The sequence below is a fragment of the Equus quagga genome, chromosome 1 (assembly GCF_021613505.1).
Source record: "Equus quagga isolate Etosha38 chromosome 1, UCLA_HA_Equagga_1.0, whole genome shotgun sequence".
Taxonomy (NCBI): domain Eukaryota; kingdom Metazoa; phylum Chordata; class Mammalia; order Perissodactyla; family Equidae; genus Equus; species Equus quagga.
In genome coordinates this window covers 165,894,057-165,912,499 of record NC_060267.1, presented here as the reverse complement: position 1 = coordinate 165,912,499, position 18,443 = coordinate 165,894,057, and the positions used below count along the sequence as shown (strand labels likewise).

The window sequence follows — 18,443 nt, the reverse complement described above, 5'->3', positions numbered from 1 at the left end:
ATGTGTACATCTCATATTATCTACTTTTATTTGTCTATGTATGTGCATCATTTCAAACGTATTCATACTATTTTATAGGTAAAACATTCAATAGCTAAAATTTCTTACTTTTGAGATATAGGAAAAATAATAAAAAAGTTTTAAAATATATTTTTGAGGCAGAGATTGTAAATGAAAACTATAGACAATTAAACTCATAAAACATACTTTGACTTTCTTTATCAGATATTTCATGTCAAAACTGGCCTTTGGTCTGAGTACTTATCTCTCTGAGGCCAAAGAATATTTCCTGCCTCAATTACTCAACTCCTCTTGGGATGTGAACACATCCATATGTGCCTTGACACATTCCAAGGTGATCACGCAATTCATTTGTAGCATGCCAGGGTATTTATAGCTCAAGCCTGTTATAAGACATAACAAATTCATAGCACACTAAAGGTATCTGAGAATGTCTTGTGATTTCCAGAATATGATCAGATATCGGGGAACGTGTTTAATACAAGTTTCTGTCTAGTATGTTAGATGAACTTGATTTCTAGAAAAACAAAAAAGCTATTTAAGTAAATCTTCTAGATGTAATCATTCCACAGTCTCCTCATGGAAAAGCATTATAGATGTTTCACTATAGTCACTTGCCTTTTGGACCTGCTTCCTTTCAATTCTACTCCCCGAAATTCATTTTTCAAGTTCACACATGACTGTTAAAAAAAATCATGGCTCTCAGTAACAAATGAACATACCTTTCATGCATATAGTCAACTCCTAGCAAGAGCTGGACAAACCATTCTATTATTTGACTGTCTGGAAAGGTTTTTCCAGCTTCTTTATATTCCTGAATTTTACAGTCCAGATCTCGGCCCTGAAACAAAATAGAATAAATTTTCATTTTCTTTTCAGTTATAAGATGTTCAAATCAAGCTCTCTCAATAACAGTTAATACACAGCAGTCACTGTTTATCATAAGACAGTGAGGGCATACTGTCACTTGGTAACTATCACCGACAAAGATTCTCTCCTTGACCATACTCTAACCAGGCTTCTCAGAGCCCTCTTCTCGACTTTATAGGCCTCAACCTTGGCCTATAAAGACTTGAACAAATACTAACCTATTTCTAACAGCTCAAGGCCACATCCCTAGGATGATCCCAGGCCCTCTTAAAGTGTCTGCCTGAGAAAACTCAAGGCTGCCAAAAGAATTCACTGTTTGTTCCAGCCCACAGCTCAGGAGAGAGCCCCCGTCTCCCAGTCTCTGCGGGAGGGCAGGAGCCTAACTTCTACAAGCACCAGCTAGCAAACCCAGATACACAGGGACCAATCCCCTTCCTGCCCTTTATAATTTTTCACTTCCCTAACTCTGCTCAGGCCCATACTGGTCACCCTATTCTCCCTTTAAATTGTCCAGTTACTTCTGCACATATCACAATGGAGCTCTGCTCTTTCCCCCACTGTCAGTAGTTACTGAATAAACTGTTTTCACTGCCTTAAGTCATGTCTGGCTGTGATTATCTTTGATATCACTCAAGGACAAAACCCTTTTAAAATGTTTTTATTTTTATTTTATTTTATTTTTGAGGGAGATTAGCCCTGAGCTAACTACTGCCAGTCCTCCTCTCCTTTGCTGAGGAAGCCCGGCCCTGAGCCAATATCCGTGCCCATCCTCCTCCACTCCACATGTGGGACGCCCACCACAGCATGGCGTGCCAAGTGGTGCCATGTCCTCACCCGGGATCCGAACCGGCGAACCCCAGGCTGCTGAGAAGCAGAACGTGCAAATTTAACCACTGTGCCACTGGGCTGGCCCCTAAAATGTTTTTATTTTTATTACATTACCTAAATGTTACCTAAAACTTTATTTTTATTACATTACATTACATATTTGCCCACATATCACCTATATAGCTAGGAATAACTTTCATATGCTTAGTGTTTTATTTAACTGTAGAATCCTAACATGTACACAAATTAAAACTATAAAGCCACTAAAATTCAAATTTGTGATATTAATTTACCATAAAGTGATGATGTTTTGGTGAAACTAAATCAGTGCTTACATTGTCCACACAAGGCTGGCTGCTGGAGTATAGATTCTTTTTGGCTTGATATGCCCACACTAACGTGTGCCTTGGGATGACTTAACTCTCTTTTTCTCAATTTAACTACAGCAAAACTCTCAGGAATACAGCAACTATTGATTTATGTAGGGTCCAAACCCACCACTTAAGCATTTAGTCAGTCTCTGTCCTTCCATTCACTGGTGAAATGTAAAAGAATAATATTTGGTTCCTAAAAGTAATCATGATCACAAAGACAAACACCTAAAATTGTGGGCCAGTGTCTGATACCAGACCCTTTCTGACTATGCTTACATTAATGTATTTCAAAGCATAGAGATGAAAACACATAATGTTAAATTCTCTTGAAGAACCCCTAGACCTGATCCCTTTGATCTTAAAACACTGAAAAATTAGTGACAGTTTGAGAAGTGTTTCTCCAAAGAAAAGGATGGGTTAAATGCAACTGTCTGGTCCTTGAAGAACGCCAACAACACAGGCCCGTGAAGAGGAGAGGTACTTGCCACATCCATAAGGAGCATGAGAGCCAAACATTAAGCTACTCACAGACTATTCCCGACAGAGTCGTCATCGTTCAATGCAAAGGAAAAGCATTTATAGGTAGTGAAATAATCAAAGGGAAATCACTTCTAATCAAACAACATGAGGTCAACTGACTAACTCATTTGTAATGCATCTTTTATTTCCTTTCAGGGAAATGTGCAAATATTTGTCTAGTATGTTCTCTCCTTCCACATAGGGCATGACAAGTCAAAAGTGGCATATCAAACCTTCAACTTGCTCCCTCACTGAAAATCAATTTCTTGCTAGATTTTCTAGGCCAAGGAGAACAAAGCTTGCTGGAATTCAAAAATACAGTGAATCGAATATTTGACTCCTTGTCAAAAAGACCATCATTTCCTTCTTCTTCTCCAAATCTGCCTTTATATCCCTTCTCTTTTTAATCCTAGAGTTTATCAAAGTTCTGTTGGAGCATACAAGGTGTACCATCCAAATGTTTCCATAAGTTGCACAAAACATTTTTTGACAATAGATTACGATAACATCCTATAAAGTAGACACGAAAGCCCTTCAGATGAAAGGTTTGTTGTAAATGTATATATTTTTCCAAGCCCAGTTTTCCTTTTCTATTCATGAGGACTCTAGAAAACCTTTCTCTCACACAAAAAAAGAAAAAAAATTTAAAACAATATCTCCTTTCAATATCCCATTTAGATTCTCTGAATATGATAAAACATGTCCAGTGGCAGAAAGATAATTAACTACGTGTTGCCATCTTCTTCCTGAATAGTTTCAGATGAAGAGTGACAGAAAGAGAGAAAGAAGTATGGAGGGAGGGCAGGGAGGAGGGAGGAGGGTGGAAGGAAGGAAGGGAGGAGGGAGGGAAGAAGAAATTAAAAAAAAAAAAAAACGAAGAAAAACTTGCCTTAAAGAAATATCAGTGAATCTACCTGCTTCAATCCGATGTTTCTCACTTTAGGAAAGTCACACATAAGTACGGTTGTCCTTGTGAAAACAGCCTTTGTATATGTAATTGTCTGCCCCAATTGTAATAATACTGAAATTTGGAGAAATTTGTCTGTGCCTTAAAATAGCATTCTTTTTAGGAATTTATCCTCAAACTGCAATGCTGCTTTTCATTTCCTATAGTCATTTTTAAACTGTGCTGGTTGAAGAAATATGAATTTCTACATATTTTGCATCAGATTTGGTATATTTTCTTTGTGAGGGAGCAGAATTATTTTCTCTGTGTGTTATCTTGCCATAATGGGAGAACCCTCCCTGGGTGACATTTATTGTTAGTCTGACAATCACCTCCTTATGCTGTCTCCTCAAATAGTGAGTAGAAGTTGCTTGTCTGTTTCCTGCATTGATATTAAGTGTGTGCATGATTTCTTGTGACTATATGAATATATATTGAGAGTATTGAAAAAAAAACAGGGTCTTCAATAGTAGGTATCATAATAGAATGTCAAAAGGAGGTACACGAACTCCCCTTTGCTCTCTGGGTAGAACCATAAGAAGAAGAAACATACTTGTTCTTAGTATTAAGCAAGGGACGTGTTCAGTCAACAAGAAGATAGAACGCCAAAAGATTAAATTAATCAGAGAGCTGGCTCTCATCCTCCTCAAGTTACTCCTCCTATAATCTTCATTTTGCATGTTGATCTCCAGGAAAAACTATTTGTTTTGTATTTACTTTGTTCTTTAATAAACCCTCTGTAGATTTTCTTAGGACTTAATTAAGGTAGACAAGTCACTCACAGATTAAGACAATAAATTACGCTTTTATATCACAAAAAAAGAATATAATTTTTTGTGAAGCAGTCTGATTTTAACTTAGCAATATGAAAAGCATTTATTACCTTCATTCTCTAAGCCATCTTTCAAGTCAAACGTTTTTGATGAAATGTCACACCTCGGTTTAAGAAGTTCTTATTACAGTGTCTGTAGGTGCATTCTGTTTTCTTAACTTTATCTTTGAGAAATATTTAGTGATGACTTTTATTGCTAAAAAAACTTTAATGAAAAGAGTATTGACTCTAACTTGAACCACTATTAATGTTGCCCTAAGTCTATATTGCTGACAGAAATGCTCTCCTTCACTAATCTCACCCCTCGAAAGTTGCAATGAAAGACTTGATGTTAACTTCTAAGGTTTTGAAAATCCATAACCCAAAATGTACCATTTGATGGATTATGGTATCTCTTCCCTCTCCCCAGCCCAGTTAGCCAAGACCAGATTGACTTTGAAATGCCAAGACCTTGAAGAAATGAAGAACAACACAAATACAGTTTCTGAACTCTATCTTTGATTGCTTTTAAAGAGTTTTAAATCCTAAAAGGATTTGATTAAAAAGAACTAAACCATGTTTTTGTAAGTTGTCAATAGCAGCACTTACAGCCAGTTTAAAAGACCAAAGAAGAGCCTTCTCAGAAGCCTGAATACAACAAAACTGCAATGTAGGAAGCAAATATCAAGGACAAAATAGTCTCAGGATTTGGGGGCTGGAAGGAGCTTGCAAGATTGTCCTGCTCTACTTCTTCATTTAAAAATGAAACGGCTGCCCCTTACTAATTCACTGGGTTGACATCTCAAAGTGATGTTCTCTCACCCTCCTTTAAATAAGTTTCCACATCTCCTTTAAATAAGTTTCTAATACATCCTTTCAGTGGACTTCAAATTTTAGCATTCATCAGAATCATTCAAGTTGCTAGTTTAAAATGCACATTCCTGGGCCATATCAATGGAGACTCTGATTCAATAAATCTGGAGAGGACCAAGGAATCTGTATTTCTTAACAAGCATCCTAAGTGATTCTGGGATAGGCGATCCATGGACCACACTTTAAGAAAATGCTGCTGGGGCTGGCCAGATGGCTTAGTGGTTAAAGTTCCACGAGCTCTGCTTCAGCAGCCCAGGTTCTCGGGTTTGGATCCCAGGCATGGACCTACATCACTCACCAGCCATGCTGTGACAGTGACTCACATACAAAAAATGGAGGAAGATTGGCATAGATGTTAGCTGAGGGTGAATCTTCCTCAATAAAAAAAAATTAAAAAGAAAAAAATTAAAAAGAAAACACTGCTGGATGATAAGACAAAGGGGTCATACATACTTAATACTTCACTCATCAATGGAAACATTTTGTCCAATAGCTCGAAAAATTCTGAGGGCAAAAAGTGCACTTAGGAAAGTAAAGGTTGAATACGAATCATTTTTTAATGACACATTTTTTAAAGCCTGTAACAATACTTAGGAGAACACCACTGAACGGAGGTGCAAGGGGCAGGGGAAGGAGATCCTCTGTCATACTGTAGAACCTGAAGACATTTCCTTAGAATTTTGGAAATTCACTGTAATAGAGTACATTTAAAGTAGGGGAAATGTCAAGCCACATTATGCTCTTAAAAGCAAAATAAGAAAATCCAATCTCTATTAAATAGTACTAAAGAATGCCACGTAGTATCATGACATTTATGTCTGATAACATAAATAAGCATTCTTGGGTTTAGTTGCTAATTTTTTTTCAAATTCTTTTAGACCAAGTGTTCTCCCTGCTGAGATAAATGTACATGAATCATAAGACTAAAATGGTAGAACTTACTTTTAAGTGACACAAAATAATGCTTTCATCTATAAATCACTGGGTTGTTTTCTAAGACAAATTATTTGAAGTGGATTATTCTGATTCTATTTTTGAACACATGTTTATATAAAGTCATATGTCAGCTAAAGCCATACCCCAAATGCCATACTACTGGGTTTATGAATTGCTTTATATTAGTGCATTAGTACATTTCTTTTAAATTAAACTAATTTTTCCTTTTAATTTTTACATTGACAATTTTAAGTAAAAAGCAGTGACCTTAATATCTGATTAATATCGCCCTGATACGAAAGCCTGACAAGGACAACACAAAAATGGAAAACTACAGGCCAATATCACTAATCAACATAGATGCAAAAATTCTCAAATACTGGCAACCTGAATTCAGTAGTACATCAAAAAGATCATACACCATGATCTAGGAGGATTTATACCAGGGACACAGGGCTGGCTCAACATCTATAAATCAATCAACGTGATACACCACATTAACAAAATGAGGAATGAAAACAACATGATCCTCTCAATAGATACAGAGAAAGCATCTGACAAGATCCAACACCCATTTATGATAAAAATTCTTAACAAAATGGGGATAGAAGGAAATTTCCTCAACACAATAAAGGCCATATATGACAAACCCACAGCCAACATCATGCTCAATGGGGAAAAACTAAACGCCATCCCTCTGAGAACAGGAACAAGACAAGGATGCCCACTCTCACCACTCTTATTCAACATAGTACTGGAGGTTTTGGCCAGAGCAATTAGGCAGGAAAAAGGAATAAAAGGAATCCAAATAGGAAATGAAGAAGTGAAACTCTCGCTGTTTGCAGACGACATGATTTTATATATAGAAAACCCTAAAGAATCCATTGGAAAACTATTAGAAATAGTCAACAACTACAGTAAAGTTGCAGGATACAAAATCAACTTACAAAAAGCAGTTGCATTTCTATACTCTAATAACAAACTAACAGAAAGAGAACTCAAGAATACAATCCCATTTACAATTACAAAAAAAAGAATTAAATATCTAGGAATAAATTTAACCAAGGAGGTGAAAGATCTATACAATGAAAACTATAAGACATCACTGAAAGAAATCGATGATGACATAAAGAAATGGAAAGATATTCTATGCACATGGATTGGAAGAATAAACATAGTTAAAATCTACCCAAAGCAATCTACAGCTTCAATGCAATCCCAATGAGAATCCCAATGACATTCTTCACAGAACTAGAACAAAGAATCCTAAAATTCATATGGCGCAACAAAAGACCCCAAATAGCCAAAGTAATCCTAAGAAAAAAGAACGAAGCTGGAGGCATCACAGTCCCTGACTTCAAAATGCACTACAAAGCCATAGTGATCAAAACAACATGGTATTGGTACAAAAACAGGCACACAGATCAATGGAAAAGAACTGAAAGCCCAGAAATAAAACCACACATCTATGGACAGCTAATCTTTGACAAAAGTACTAAGAACATACAATGGAGAAAAGATCATCTCTTCAATAAATAATGGTGGGAAAACTGGACAGCCACATGCAAAAGAATGAAAGTAGACCACAATCTTACACCATACACAAAAAATAAACTCAAAATGGATCAAAGACTTGAAGGTAAGACATGAAACGATAAAACTTCTGGAAGAAAATATAGGTAGTACACTCTTTGACCTCGATCTTAAAAGGATCTTTTCAAATACCATGTCTTCTCAGACAAGGGAAACAAAAGAAAAAATAAAGAAGTGAGACTTCATCAGTCTAAAGAGCTTCTGCAAGGCAAAGGAAACCAAGATCAAAACAAAAAGACAAACCACTATTTGGGAGAAAATATTTGCAAATCATATATCCTAGAAGGGATTAATCTCCACAATATATAAAGAACTCACACAACTGAACAACAACAAAAACAACCAAACAACCCAATCAAAAGATGGGCAGAACAGATGAACAGACATGTCCAAAGAAGACATACAGATGGCCAATAAGCACATGAAAAGATGTTTAACATCACTAATCATGAGGGAAATGCAAATCAAAACTACAGTAAAATATCACCTTACACCCATTAAAATGGCTATAATCACTAAGACAAAAAATAACAAATTTTGGAGAGGTTGTGGAGAAAAGGGGACCCTCATACATTGCTGATGGGAATGCAAACTGGTGCAGCCACTATTGAAAACAGTACAGAGATTTCTCAAAACACTAAAAATAGAAATAATATATGACCCAGCTATCCTACTGCTGGGTATCCATCTGTTATTGAAATCAACAATTCAAAGTGACTTATGCAACCCTATGTTCATTGCAGCATTATTCACAATAGCCAAGATATGGAAGCAACTCAAATGCCCATCAACCAATGATTGGATAAAGAAAATGTGGTATGTACATATATACAATGAAATACTACTCAGCCATAAAAAAGAGCAAAATTGTCCCATTTGCAACAACATGGATGGACCTGGAGGGTGTTATATTAAGTGGAATAAGCTAGAGAAAGACAAACACCATATGATTTCACTCATATGTGGAAGATAAACAAACCGGACAAAGAGAATAGTTCAATCATTACCCGGGGAAGGGAGGAGGGGGGTGGGCACAAAGAGTGAAGGGGAGGGGCTGGCCCCGCGGCTGAGTGTTAAGTTCACATGCTCCACTTCGGTGGCCCAGGGTTCTGCCAGTTTGGATCCTGGGCACGGACATGGCACCGCTCTTCAAGCCATGCTGAAGTGGCATCCCACATGCCACAACTAGAAGGACCCACAATTAAAAATACACAACTATGTACTGGGGGGCTTTGGGGAGAAAAAGGAAAAATAAAATCTTTAAAAAAAAAGAGTGAAGGGGAGCACTTATATGGTGACAAATAATAACATACAACTGAAATTTCACAATGTTGTAAGCAATAAAAAAAGGCAAAAAAAAAATCAACGGCCTTATTTTTTAACGTTTTTGTTAAAAAGTTAAAATATTCCATAGTTTGGAGTGGGCGGAGCAAAATGGTGGGGTGAGCTGACCCGGGATTCTCTCCCCTCCAAAATACAACAAAAGATTGGAAGAACTGAATTTCAGAGAATAAACATAATGCCAGCTCGTTAGAGACCTACAATACCAAGAAGGCGGAGATCGTAACCTTGCAGACAGCCTCGGAGGCGCTGGAACGGTAGGAGAGAACATCGCTCCCTCGCCTAGAGTCTGTGATTGCTGCGGCGCCGGTCGGGAAGGAGTGGGGGAGGGGAAGCACGACCGGGGGATCATCCAGGACTCCTGCCGCTGATTCAGTGGAGACTCGCTGACAGGGGGAAAGCTTCCGTCCTCGGGGACCCTATAAATCAAGGGCCTTGGGAGACCAGAGAACAGAACTGATCTGAACCCAGACCGGTGCGTGTGAGTAACAGCCCCTCCCCCCCAGCAAAGCCAGTGGGCGCAGCCATCTTGTCCCAAGGCGGAGAGCTAACATGCCGCTCTTGACCCCCATCTAGTGGCGACAGGCTGTAACTGCAACTGAATTCTACCACCATGAGAAAAAACCGCTCCTCTACCATCCAGCAATTTATAAAAGCCCCAGACCAGAACGAAAACAATAAAAACACAGAATTAAGTCCTGAGGACTTGGAATTAGGTAAACTAAGTGATAATGAATTCAGAGCAGCTATAATCAAAAAACTCAATGAGGTAGAGAGAAAGATAGAGAAACAAGCTGAGTTCTGGAGTTACTTCACAAAAGAGATTGAAATCATAAAGAAGAATCAAACAGAATTACTTGAGATGAAAAACACAATGGACCAGATAAAACAGAATACGGATTCCCTGAATGCCCATGTAGACAACATAGAGGAGAAAATTAGCATAATCGAGGACAGACAGGCTGAATGGCGCCAGACAGAGGAAGAAAGAGAACTAAGAATTTAAAAAAATGAGGAAAATCTCCGAGAGATAATGGATTCAATGAGGAGTAAGAACATAAGGATCATAGGAATTCCCAAGAATATGGAAAAGGAAAATGGAGCAGAAAGTGTGCTTAATGAAATTATTGAAGAGAACTTCCCAAATCTAGGGATCAATGGAGAAATGCATGTAGAGGAGGGTTTTAGATCTCCTAGATTTGTCAATGTAAAAAGACCTACCACAAGGCACATAATAGTAAAGTTGGCAAATAGGAATGATAAGGAGAGAATACTCAGGGAAGTAAGGAAAAAAAAGAGAATAACCTATAAAGGAGCCCCTATCAGACTGTCAGCGGATTTCTCTACAGAAACCCTACAAGCTAGGAGAGAATGGAGTGATATATTCAAAGCTTTAAAGGATAAAAACCTTCAGCCAAGAATACTCTATCCAGCAAGAATTTCCTTCAGATATGAGGGAGAAATTAAATCTTTTCCAGACAAACAAAAGTTAAGGGAATTTGTAACTAAAAGCCTCCATTACAAGAAATCCTCAAGAAGGCTCTCATACTTGAAAAAAGAAAAAAGGGAGAAAGGGGACACAATCCACAGACTAGGGAGACCAATGGACAGAACCAGAACAGGATAGCAAATACTCAATTATAGCATTAGGGTAAAAATAAGGAAACTACCAAAACAAGGACGATCTTAGCACTCTAACTACAAATTACTAAGATGAGTTGGAATAAAAAATGAAAATAATTATTTAGGAGGGGAAGAGCAAAGGGTCTAAATCAGTATTGGTCAAGTAGGTAAGAGACCACCAGAGAATAGATTATATTATACACGAGATTCTAAATACAAACTTCAAGGTAGACACTAAAATAAAGTACAGAACAGAGTCACAAATCATAGATAAGGAAAAATCTAAGAAATCCAGCATAAGAAATTGCAGTATTAAATGGGTAGTCTAAAGCACACAGGAAAAGAAACACAGGAAAACAAGATAATGAGCGACAGATTGACAGCATTAAGTCCACATGCATCAATAATCACTCTCAATGTGAACGGATTGAACTCTCCAATAAAAAGACACAGAGTGGCAAAATGGATTAAAGAACACGATCCAACAATTAGTTGCCTCCAGGAAACACACCTCAGCCCCAAGGACAAACACAGACTCAGGGTGAAGGGGTGGAGGACAATACTTCAAGCAAATAGCAAGGAAAAAAAGGCAGGTGTTGCAATTCTCATATCAGACCAAGTGGATTTCAAAATAAGACAGGTAAAGAGAGACACAGAGGGACAATATATAATGATCAAAGGGACACCTCATCAAGAAGAAATAACGCTTATAAATATCTATGCACCCAACACAGGAGCACCAAGATTCATAAAGCAACTATTAACAGACCTAAAGGAAGATGTTAAAAACAACACAATAATAGTAGGGGACCTCAACACCCCACTCACATCAATGGACAGATCATCCAGACAGAAAATCAACAAGGAAATAGTGGAGCTGAATGAAAAACTAAAACAATTGGACTTAATAGACATATATAGATCACTCCACCCTGAAAGAGCTGAATACACATTCTTCTCAAGTGCACATGGAACATTCTCTAGGATAGACCATATGTTGGGAAACAAGGCAAGCCTCTACAAATTTAAAAAAATTGAAATAATAACAAGCATCTTCTCAGATCATAGTGCTATAAGGCTAGAAATTAATTACAAGAAAAAAGCTGAGAAAGGCACAAAGATGTGGAGACTAAACAACACACTACTGAACAAGCAATGGATCATTGAAGAAATTAAAGAATAAATCAAAAAATACGTGGGAAGCAAATGAAAATGATAGCATGCCATACCAACTCATATGGGATACAGCAAAAGCTGTATTAAGAGGAAAATTCATCGCGATACAGGCACATCTTAACAAACAAGAAAAATCCCAAATAAGCAACCTTAAAGCACACCTAACTGAACTAGAGAAAAAAGAACAAATGAAGCCCAAAGTCAGCAGAAGGAGAGAAATAATAAAAATCAGAGCAGAAATAAATACTATTGAAACGAAAAAGGCAGTAGAAAGGATCAATGAGACAAAGAGCTGGTTTTTTGAGAAGATAAATAAAATTGACAAACCACTAGCCAGACTTACAAAGAAAAAAAGGGAGAAAGCTCAAATAAACAAAATCAGAAATGAGCGAGGAGAAATAACAACAGACTGTGCAGAAATACAACAGATTATAAGAGAATACTACAAAAAACTATATGCCAACAGAATGGATAACCTAGAGGAGGATAAATTCTTGGACTCCTACAATCTCCCAAAGCTCACTCAAGAAGAGGCAGACAATTTGAACAGACCAATCACAAGGAAAGAGATTGAAACAGCAATCAAAAACATCCCAAAGAATAAAACCCCAGGACCAGATGGCTTTCCTGGGGAATTCTCCCAAACTTTCAGAGAGGATTTAATACCCATCCTTTTCAAGCTATTCCAAAAAATTAGGGAAGATGGAACACTTCCTAACACATTCTATGAGGCCAATATCACGCTGATACCAAAACCTGACAAGGACACCACGAAAAAAGAGAACTACAGGCCAATATCACTGATGAACATAGATGCAAAAATTCTAAACAAAATTTTGGCAACCAGAATTCAGCAATTCATCAAAAGAATCATACATCAGGATCAGGTGGGATTCATACCAGGGACACAAGATGGTTCAACATCCGCAAATCAATCAACGTGATACACCACAGCAACAAACTGAGGAATAAAAACCACATGATCATCTCAATAGATGCAGAGAAGGCATTTGATGAGATCCAACAGCCATTTATGATAAAAACTCTGAACAAAATGGGCATAGAAGGAAACTACCTCAACATAATAAAGGCCATATACGACAAACCCATAGCCAACATCATACTCAATGGGCAAAAACTGAACCCCATCTCCCTGAAAACAGGAACAAGACAAGGATGCCCTCTATCACCACTCTTATTTAACATAGTACTGGAGGTCCTGGCCAGAGCAATCAGGCAAGAAAAAGGAATAAAAGGAATCCAAATAGGGAGGGAAGAAGTAAAACTCTCGCTGTTTGCAGATGACATGATCTTATATATAGAAAACCCCAAAGAATCCATTGGAAAACTGTTAGAAGTAATCAACAACTACAGCAAAGTTGCAGGGTATAAAATCAATTTGCATAAATCAGTAGCATTTCTATACTCCAGTAATGAACCAACAGAAAAAGAACTCAAGAATACAATACCATTCACAATCGCAACAAAAAGAATAAAATACCTTGGGGTAAATTTAACTAAGGAAGTGAAGGACCTCTATAATGAAAATTACAAGGCCTTTCTGAGAGAATTGGATGACGACATAAGGAGATGGAAAGACATTCCATGTACATGGATTGGAAGAATAAACATAGTTAAAATGTCCATTCTACCTAAAGCAATCTACAGATTCAACGCCATCCCAATCAGAATTCCAATGACATTCTTTACAGAATTAGAACAAAGAATCCTAAAATTCATATGGTGCAACAAAAGACCCCGAATTTCTAAAGCAATCCTGAGAAAAAAGAACAAAACGGGAGGCATCACAATCCCTGACTTCAAAACATACTACAAAGCTACAGTAATCAAAACAGCATGGTACTGGTACAAAAACAGGTGCACAGATCAATGGAACAGAATTGAAAGCCCAGAAATAAAACCACACATCTATGGACAGCTTATCTTCGACAAAGGAGCTGAGGGCATACAATGGAGAAAAGAAAGTCTTTTCAACAAATGGTGCTGGGAAAACTGGAAAGCCACATGTAAAAGAATGAAAATTGACCATTCTTTTTCACCATTCACCAAAATAAACTCAAAATGGATTAAAGACCTAAAGGTGAGACCTGAAACCATAAGGCTTCTGGAAGAAAACGTAGGCAGTACACTCTTTGACATCAGGATTAAAAGGATCTTTTCGGACACCATGCCTTCTCAGAGAAGGGAAACAATAGAAAGAATAAACAAATGGGACTTCATCAGATTAAAGAGCTTCTTCAAAGCAAATGAAAACAGGATTGAAACAAAAAAACAACCCACTAACTGGGAAAAAATATTTGCAAGTCATATATCTGACAAAGGTTTAATATCCATAATATATAAAGAACTCTCACAACTCAACCACAAAACATCAAACAACCCAATCAAAAAATGGGCTGGAGACATGAACAGACATTTCTCCAAAGAAGATATACTGATGGCCAATAGGCACATGAAAAGATGCTCATCATCACTGATCATCAGGGAAATGCAAATCAAAACTACACTAAGATATCACCTTACACCCATTAGAATGACAAAAATATCTAAAACTAATAGCAACAAATGTTGGAGAGGTTGCGGAGAAAAAGGAACCCTCATACACTGCTGGTGGGAATGCAAACTGGTGCAGCCACTATGGAAAACAGTATGGAGATTCCTCAAAAAACTAAAAATAGAACTACCATACGATCCAGCCATCCCACTACTGGGTATTTATCCAAAGAGCCTGAAGTCAGCAATCCCAAAAGTCCTGTGCACCCCAATGTTTATTGCAGCACTGTTTACAATAGCCAAGATGTGGAAGCAACCTAAGTGTCCAGCAACAGACGAATGGATAAAGGAGATGTGGTACATATATACAATGGAATACTACTCAGCTGCAAAACAGAACAAAATCATTCCATTTGCAATAACATGGATGGACCTTGAGAGAATTATGTTAAGTGAAATAAGCCAGCGAGAGAAAGATAATCTGTGTATGACTCCATTCATATGAGGAATTTAAAATTATGGACCAAGAACAGTTTAGTGGATACCAGGGGAAAGGTGGGTGGGGGGTGGGCACAAACGGTGAAGTGCTGCACCTACAACATGACTGACAAACATTAATGTAAAACTGAAATTTCACAAGATTGTAACCTATCAATAACTCAACAAAAAAAAAATATTCCATAGTTTAAACAAAGAAAGTCAATGGAAGAAATCAAACGACTTTAATTTTGGTACTTACAAAAATCATGAACAGACCAGGTTAGGTATACAAAAACAGAAGACACAGTATTTATAGTCTAGACCTGTAGAACTGGCACAAGCAAATTCAGGGAGGCCTACCTACAACAGGATAGAGCTGCCCAGGAAAACCAGGGGGCCCTGATGGGACCCACCTCTCTGAAGATAATGCTTAGTTCCCTCACTCAGCATCAGTCTCAGCAATACAGACCACTGAAGACAGTGCTGATGTGTGGGCCCCTGGAACTCACACTGGGGAGGATGGTGCTATAGACTGAATGCTTGTGTCCCTCCAAAATGCATATGTTGAAATCCTAACCCCAGTGTGATGATCTTAGCAGGTGGAGCCTTTGGCAGGTGATTAGATCACGAGGGTGGAGCCCTCATGAACAAGATTAGTGCCTTTATAAAAGTGACCCCAGAGAGCTCCCACACACCTTCCCCCATGTGAAGACACAGTAAGAAGATGGCTGTCTATGAACCAGGGATTGTGTTCTCATCAGACACTGAGTCTGCCAGCCCCTTGATCTTAGATTTCCCAGCCTTCAGAACTGTGAGAAATAAATTTCTGTTGTTTATAAACCACCTAGTCTATGGTATTTTCTTATAGCAGCTTGAACAGACTAAGACAGAAGTTTGCTAGTCAATGTCACACTGATCAAAATCCCAGGGGTGTCTCTCATCCATAAACAACAAATCCTGAGTGGTGATGGCCCCAGACAGAGCTTCAGGACTATAAGCAGTGGCTTTGAAGGACAGAAAGGGTTTGTCTCTAATGGTAGATCCAACACATCCAGTATGAAGTTATAAGGACCTTCTGAGAGCTAGTAAGCCTGTTGGCTGAATGTCATTGCCAAATTCACTTGCAAGAGTCTATTGACACCCACTAGAGTTTCAAGATTATAAAACTCAAGCCACTTGGCTTATTTAAACAGTTTCACATAAACAAGAAACATAAAAGAAAATTTCAAATTTTCTTTTTTACAGTATGAACAGATCCTCGGAAAGTGCTTGCCTGAAAGTTGCTATCAGACCCATTAGTGTTTAAGAATTTGCATGTTTCTTCCTTCTGGCATGAATCCTCATACTAAAGGCTGCAAGCCAAATACTCAGAAGTAAAAATTAGCTTGCCTTCTAGAAAACAACTTGGGGGGAGGGATAGCAATGAAATAATGAAATATTATAATAGTAACTTCCATTAAGATGGTCTTCTACGTACAAAACTCTGACAGTCACTTTTTCAACCTTATCTCAAATCCCTGCAAAAACCTAACACAACAGGAGTTGTTAGACTATCTTAAGATAAGGAAAGGGGTTGGAGAAATGAAATAACTTGCTCAAGGAAATGGACCAAGATTTGAGCAGAAGTCAGTCTGAGGCCAAAGTCCACACACTTGCCACTATCTCAAACCTTATCTAATTTCCTACTGAGAGAAATAAAATAATTAATAATATCATCATTACATTAAAATACGTATGTGTGTACAAATTGATATACATGTGTTTCTGTGTTGATGTATATGTATTACTGAAATAGAGATAGATAAAGATACAGAACATGGGTGAGACTAAGCCAAGGAAAGGAGCAGTTTTCAGGTACAATGTGATAATTTGGTGTACATGTGCATTGTAAGATGATTACCACAGGATGTAAGATGATTACCAATTGGATTGACATATCCAATACCTCACATGGTTACCTTTTGCACATGTGTGTTGACAGCACCTGAGATCTACTCTCTTGGCAAATTTCAGGCGTACAGGGCAGTATTGTGAACCAGGGTCACCATGCTATACATTAGATCCCCAGAACTTGTTCATCTTATAACTGAAAGTTTCAGTTCTAGATTTTGCATAATTCACACAGACAGGCATGATTAGTGTGGCTGTGTTGAAACCTATGTTTAGTTTAGGGCCACCATTTGAAACATGTTTGGTTGACATTGTTGATATGGACAAGAGAACAATCAATATCTATTAAATCACATCTACTAGAAGTAGATAATTACATGCCTGGGAAGGGAGAAACCATGGACTATTTGGTTGAGTCTATTGAATATTGAGGGAGGAACAGGAGCAATCCAAGTAAACAAACAAACAAAAAACGAACAGCTTTCCCAATGCCTCTGGTCCTGGTCCTGCCCTGGATGAAATTCAACATTCCAGCCATGTGATTGCCAGAAAGTCACTCCACCTCTCTGGGGTCCTATTTCCTCACCTATAAAATATAATTAGTAAATAAGAATCCACTTCTTCTTTTTTTTCTAGGAAGATTAGCCCTGAGATAACATCTGCTGCCAATCCTCCTTTTTTTTTTTTTTTTTTTGCTGAGGAAGCCTGGCCCTGAGCTAACAGCCATGCCCATCTTTCTCTACTTTATATGTGGGACGCCTACCACAGCATGGCTTGCCAAGCCGTGCCATGTCCACACCCAGGATCCGAACCTGCAAACCCCTGGCTGCCAAAGCAGAATGTGTGCACTTAACCACTGCACCACCGGGCCGGCCCCAAGAATCCACTTCTTGAAAAAGGATGAGGGCATGTTGAGAGGACACAGGAGCCAACCTGAAGGAGCCCCAGTAGCTGAAGCTGGAAAAATTTGAGAGACAAAATTAATAATGACAGTATTGGGTTATAACCTGTAGAATATAATAAATATCCATGAGCCCATACTGATATAAATAAATAATTGAATAAGTACATAAATGGAAGAAAAAGAATAGTGGAACAGCTCTTCCTTTCAGGAGAAACCCAATCAGCAAAAGTAGAAAGAATGAGGGAAATACATAATCCCCATGAAGGATACATCACAGGAGAAATTTCTCCAGGCAACTACCACTGAAAGATGCTTCAAGTCAGTGGGGAAAGTTTGGGGAGAAACAGGATAGAAGGTTTCTCAGGGAGCAAGGAGAACAAGTTGGATAATTTTCACGAATAATAGCACCAAGCTAGGTGGCCTGAGTAGAAAACCACAGCCACCACCAGGGCCAGACTTCCCTGTTCTCAGGTCTGGGCCTCATCTTTGCTCAGTGCTCCATAAACACTGGTAAATGTTTCCTTTATGACTCTATCTTTCTGTTTTCACACTTACCATTTTCCCTTCTTTGCAATTCTCAGCACTGGCTGCAAATGAGAACACCTGGAGAGCTTTAAATGAGACTTTCTGGAGGAGGGTCTCGGGTCCCAGGATTTCTGAAAGCTCTCTGGGTGATTCTCACGTGCAGCCAAGGTTGAGCACCACCATCAGATTGGTATACTTTTTGTTTAGCTATGTTAATAT

The 18,443-nt window shown here is 38.1% G+C and overlaps 1 protein-coding gene across 14 annotated transcripts in view; it reads right to left on the bottom strand.

Annotated features, from left to right (window-relative positions):
* The window catches only part of NEK11 (NIMA related kinase 11), a 245,575-nt gene that overhangs the window by 180,708 nt on the left and 46,424 nt on the right, over window positions 1–18,443 (bottom strand). For all 14 annotated transcript variants that reach the window (XM_046678210.1, XM_046678237.1, XM_046678221.1 and 11 more), the window contains one exon: window positions 744–862. In XM_046678210.1, the coding sequence (XP_046534166.1) occupies window positions 744–862 (119 nt within the window). The remainder of the gene's footprint in view (window positions 1–743; window positions 863–18,443) is intronic.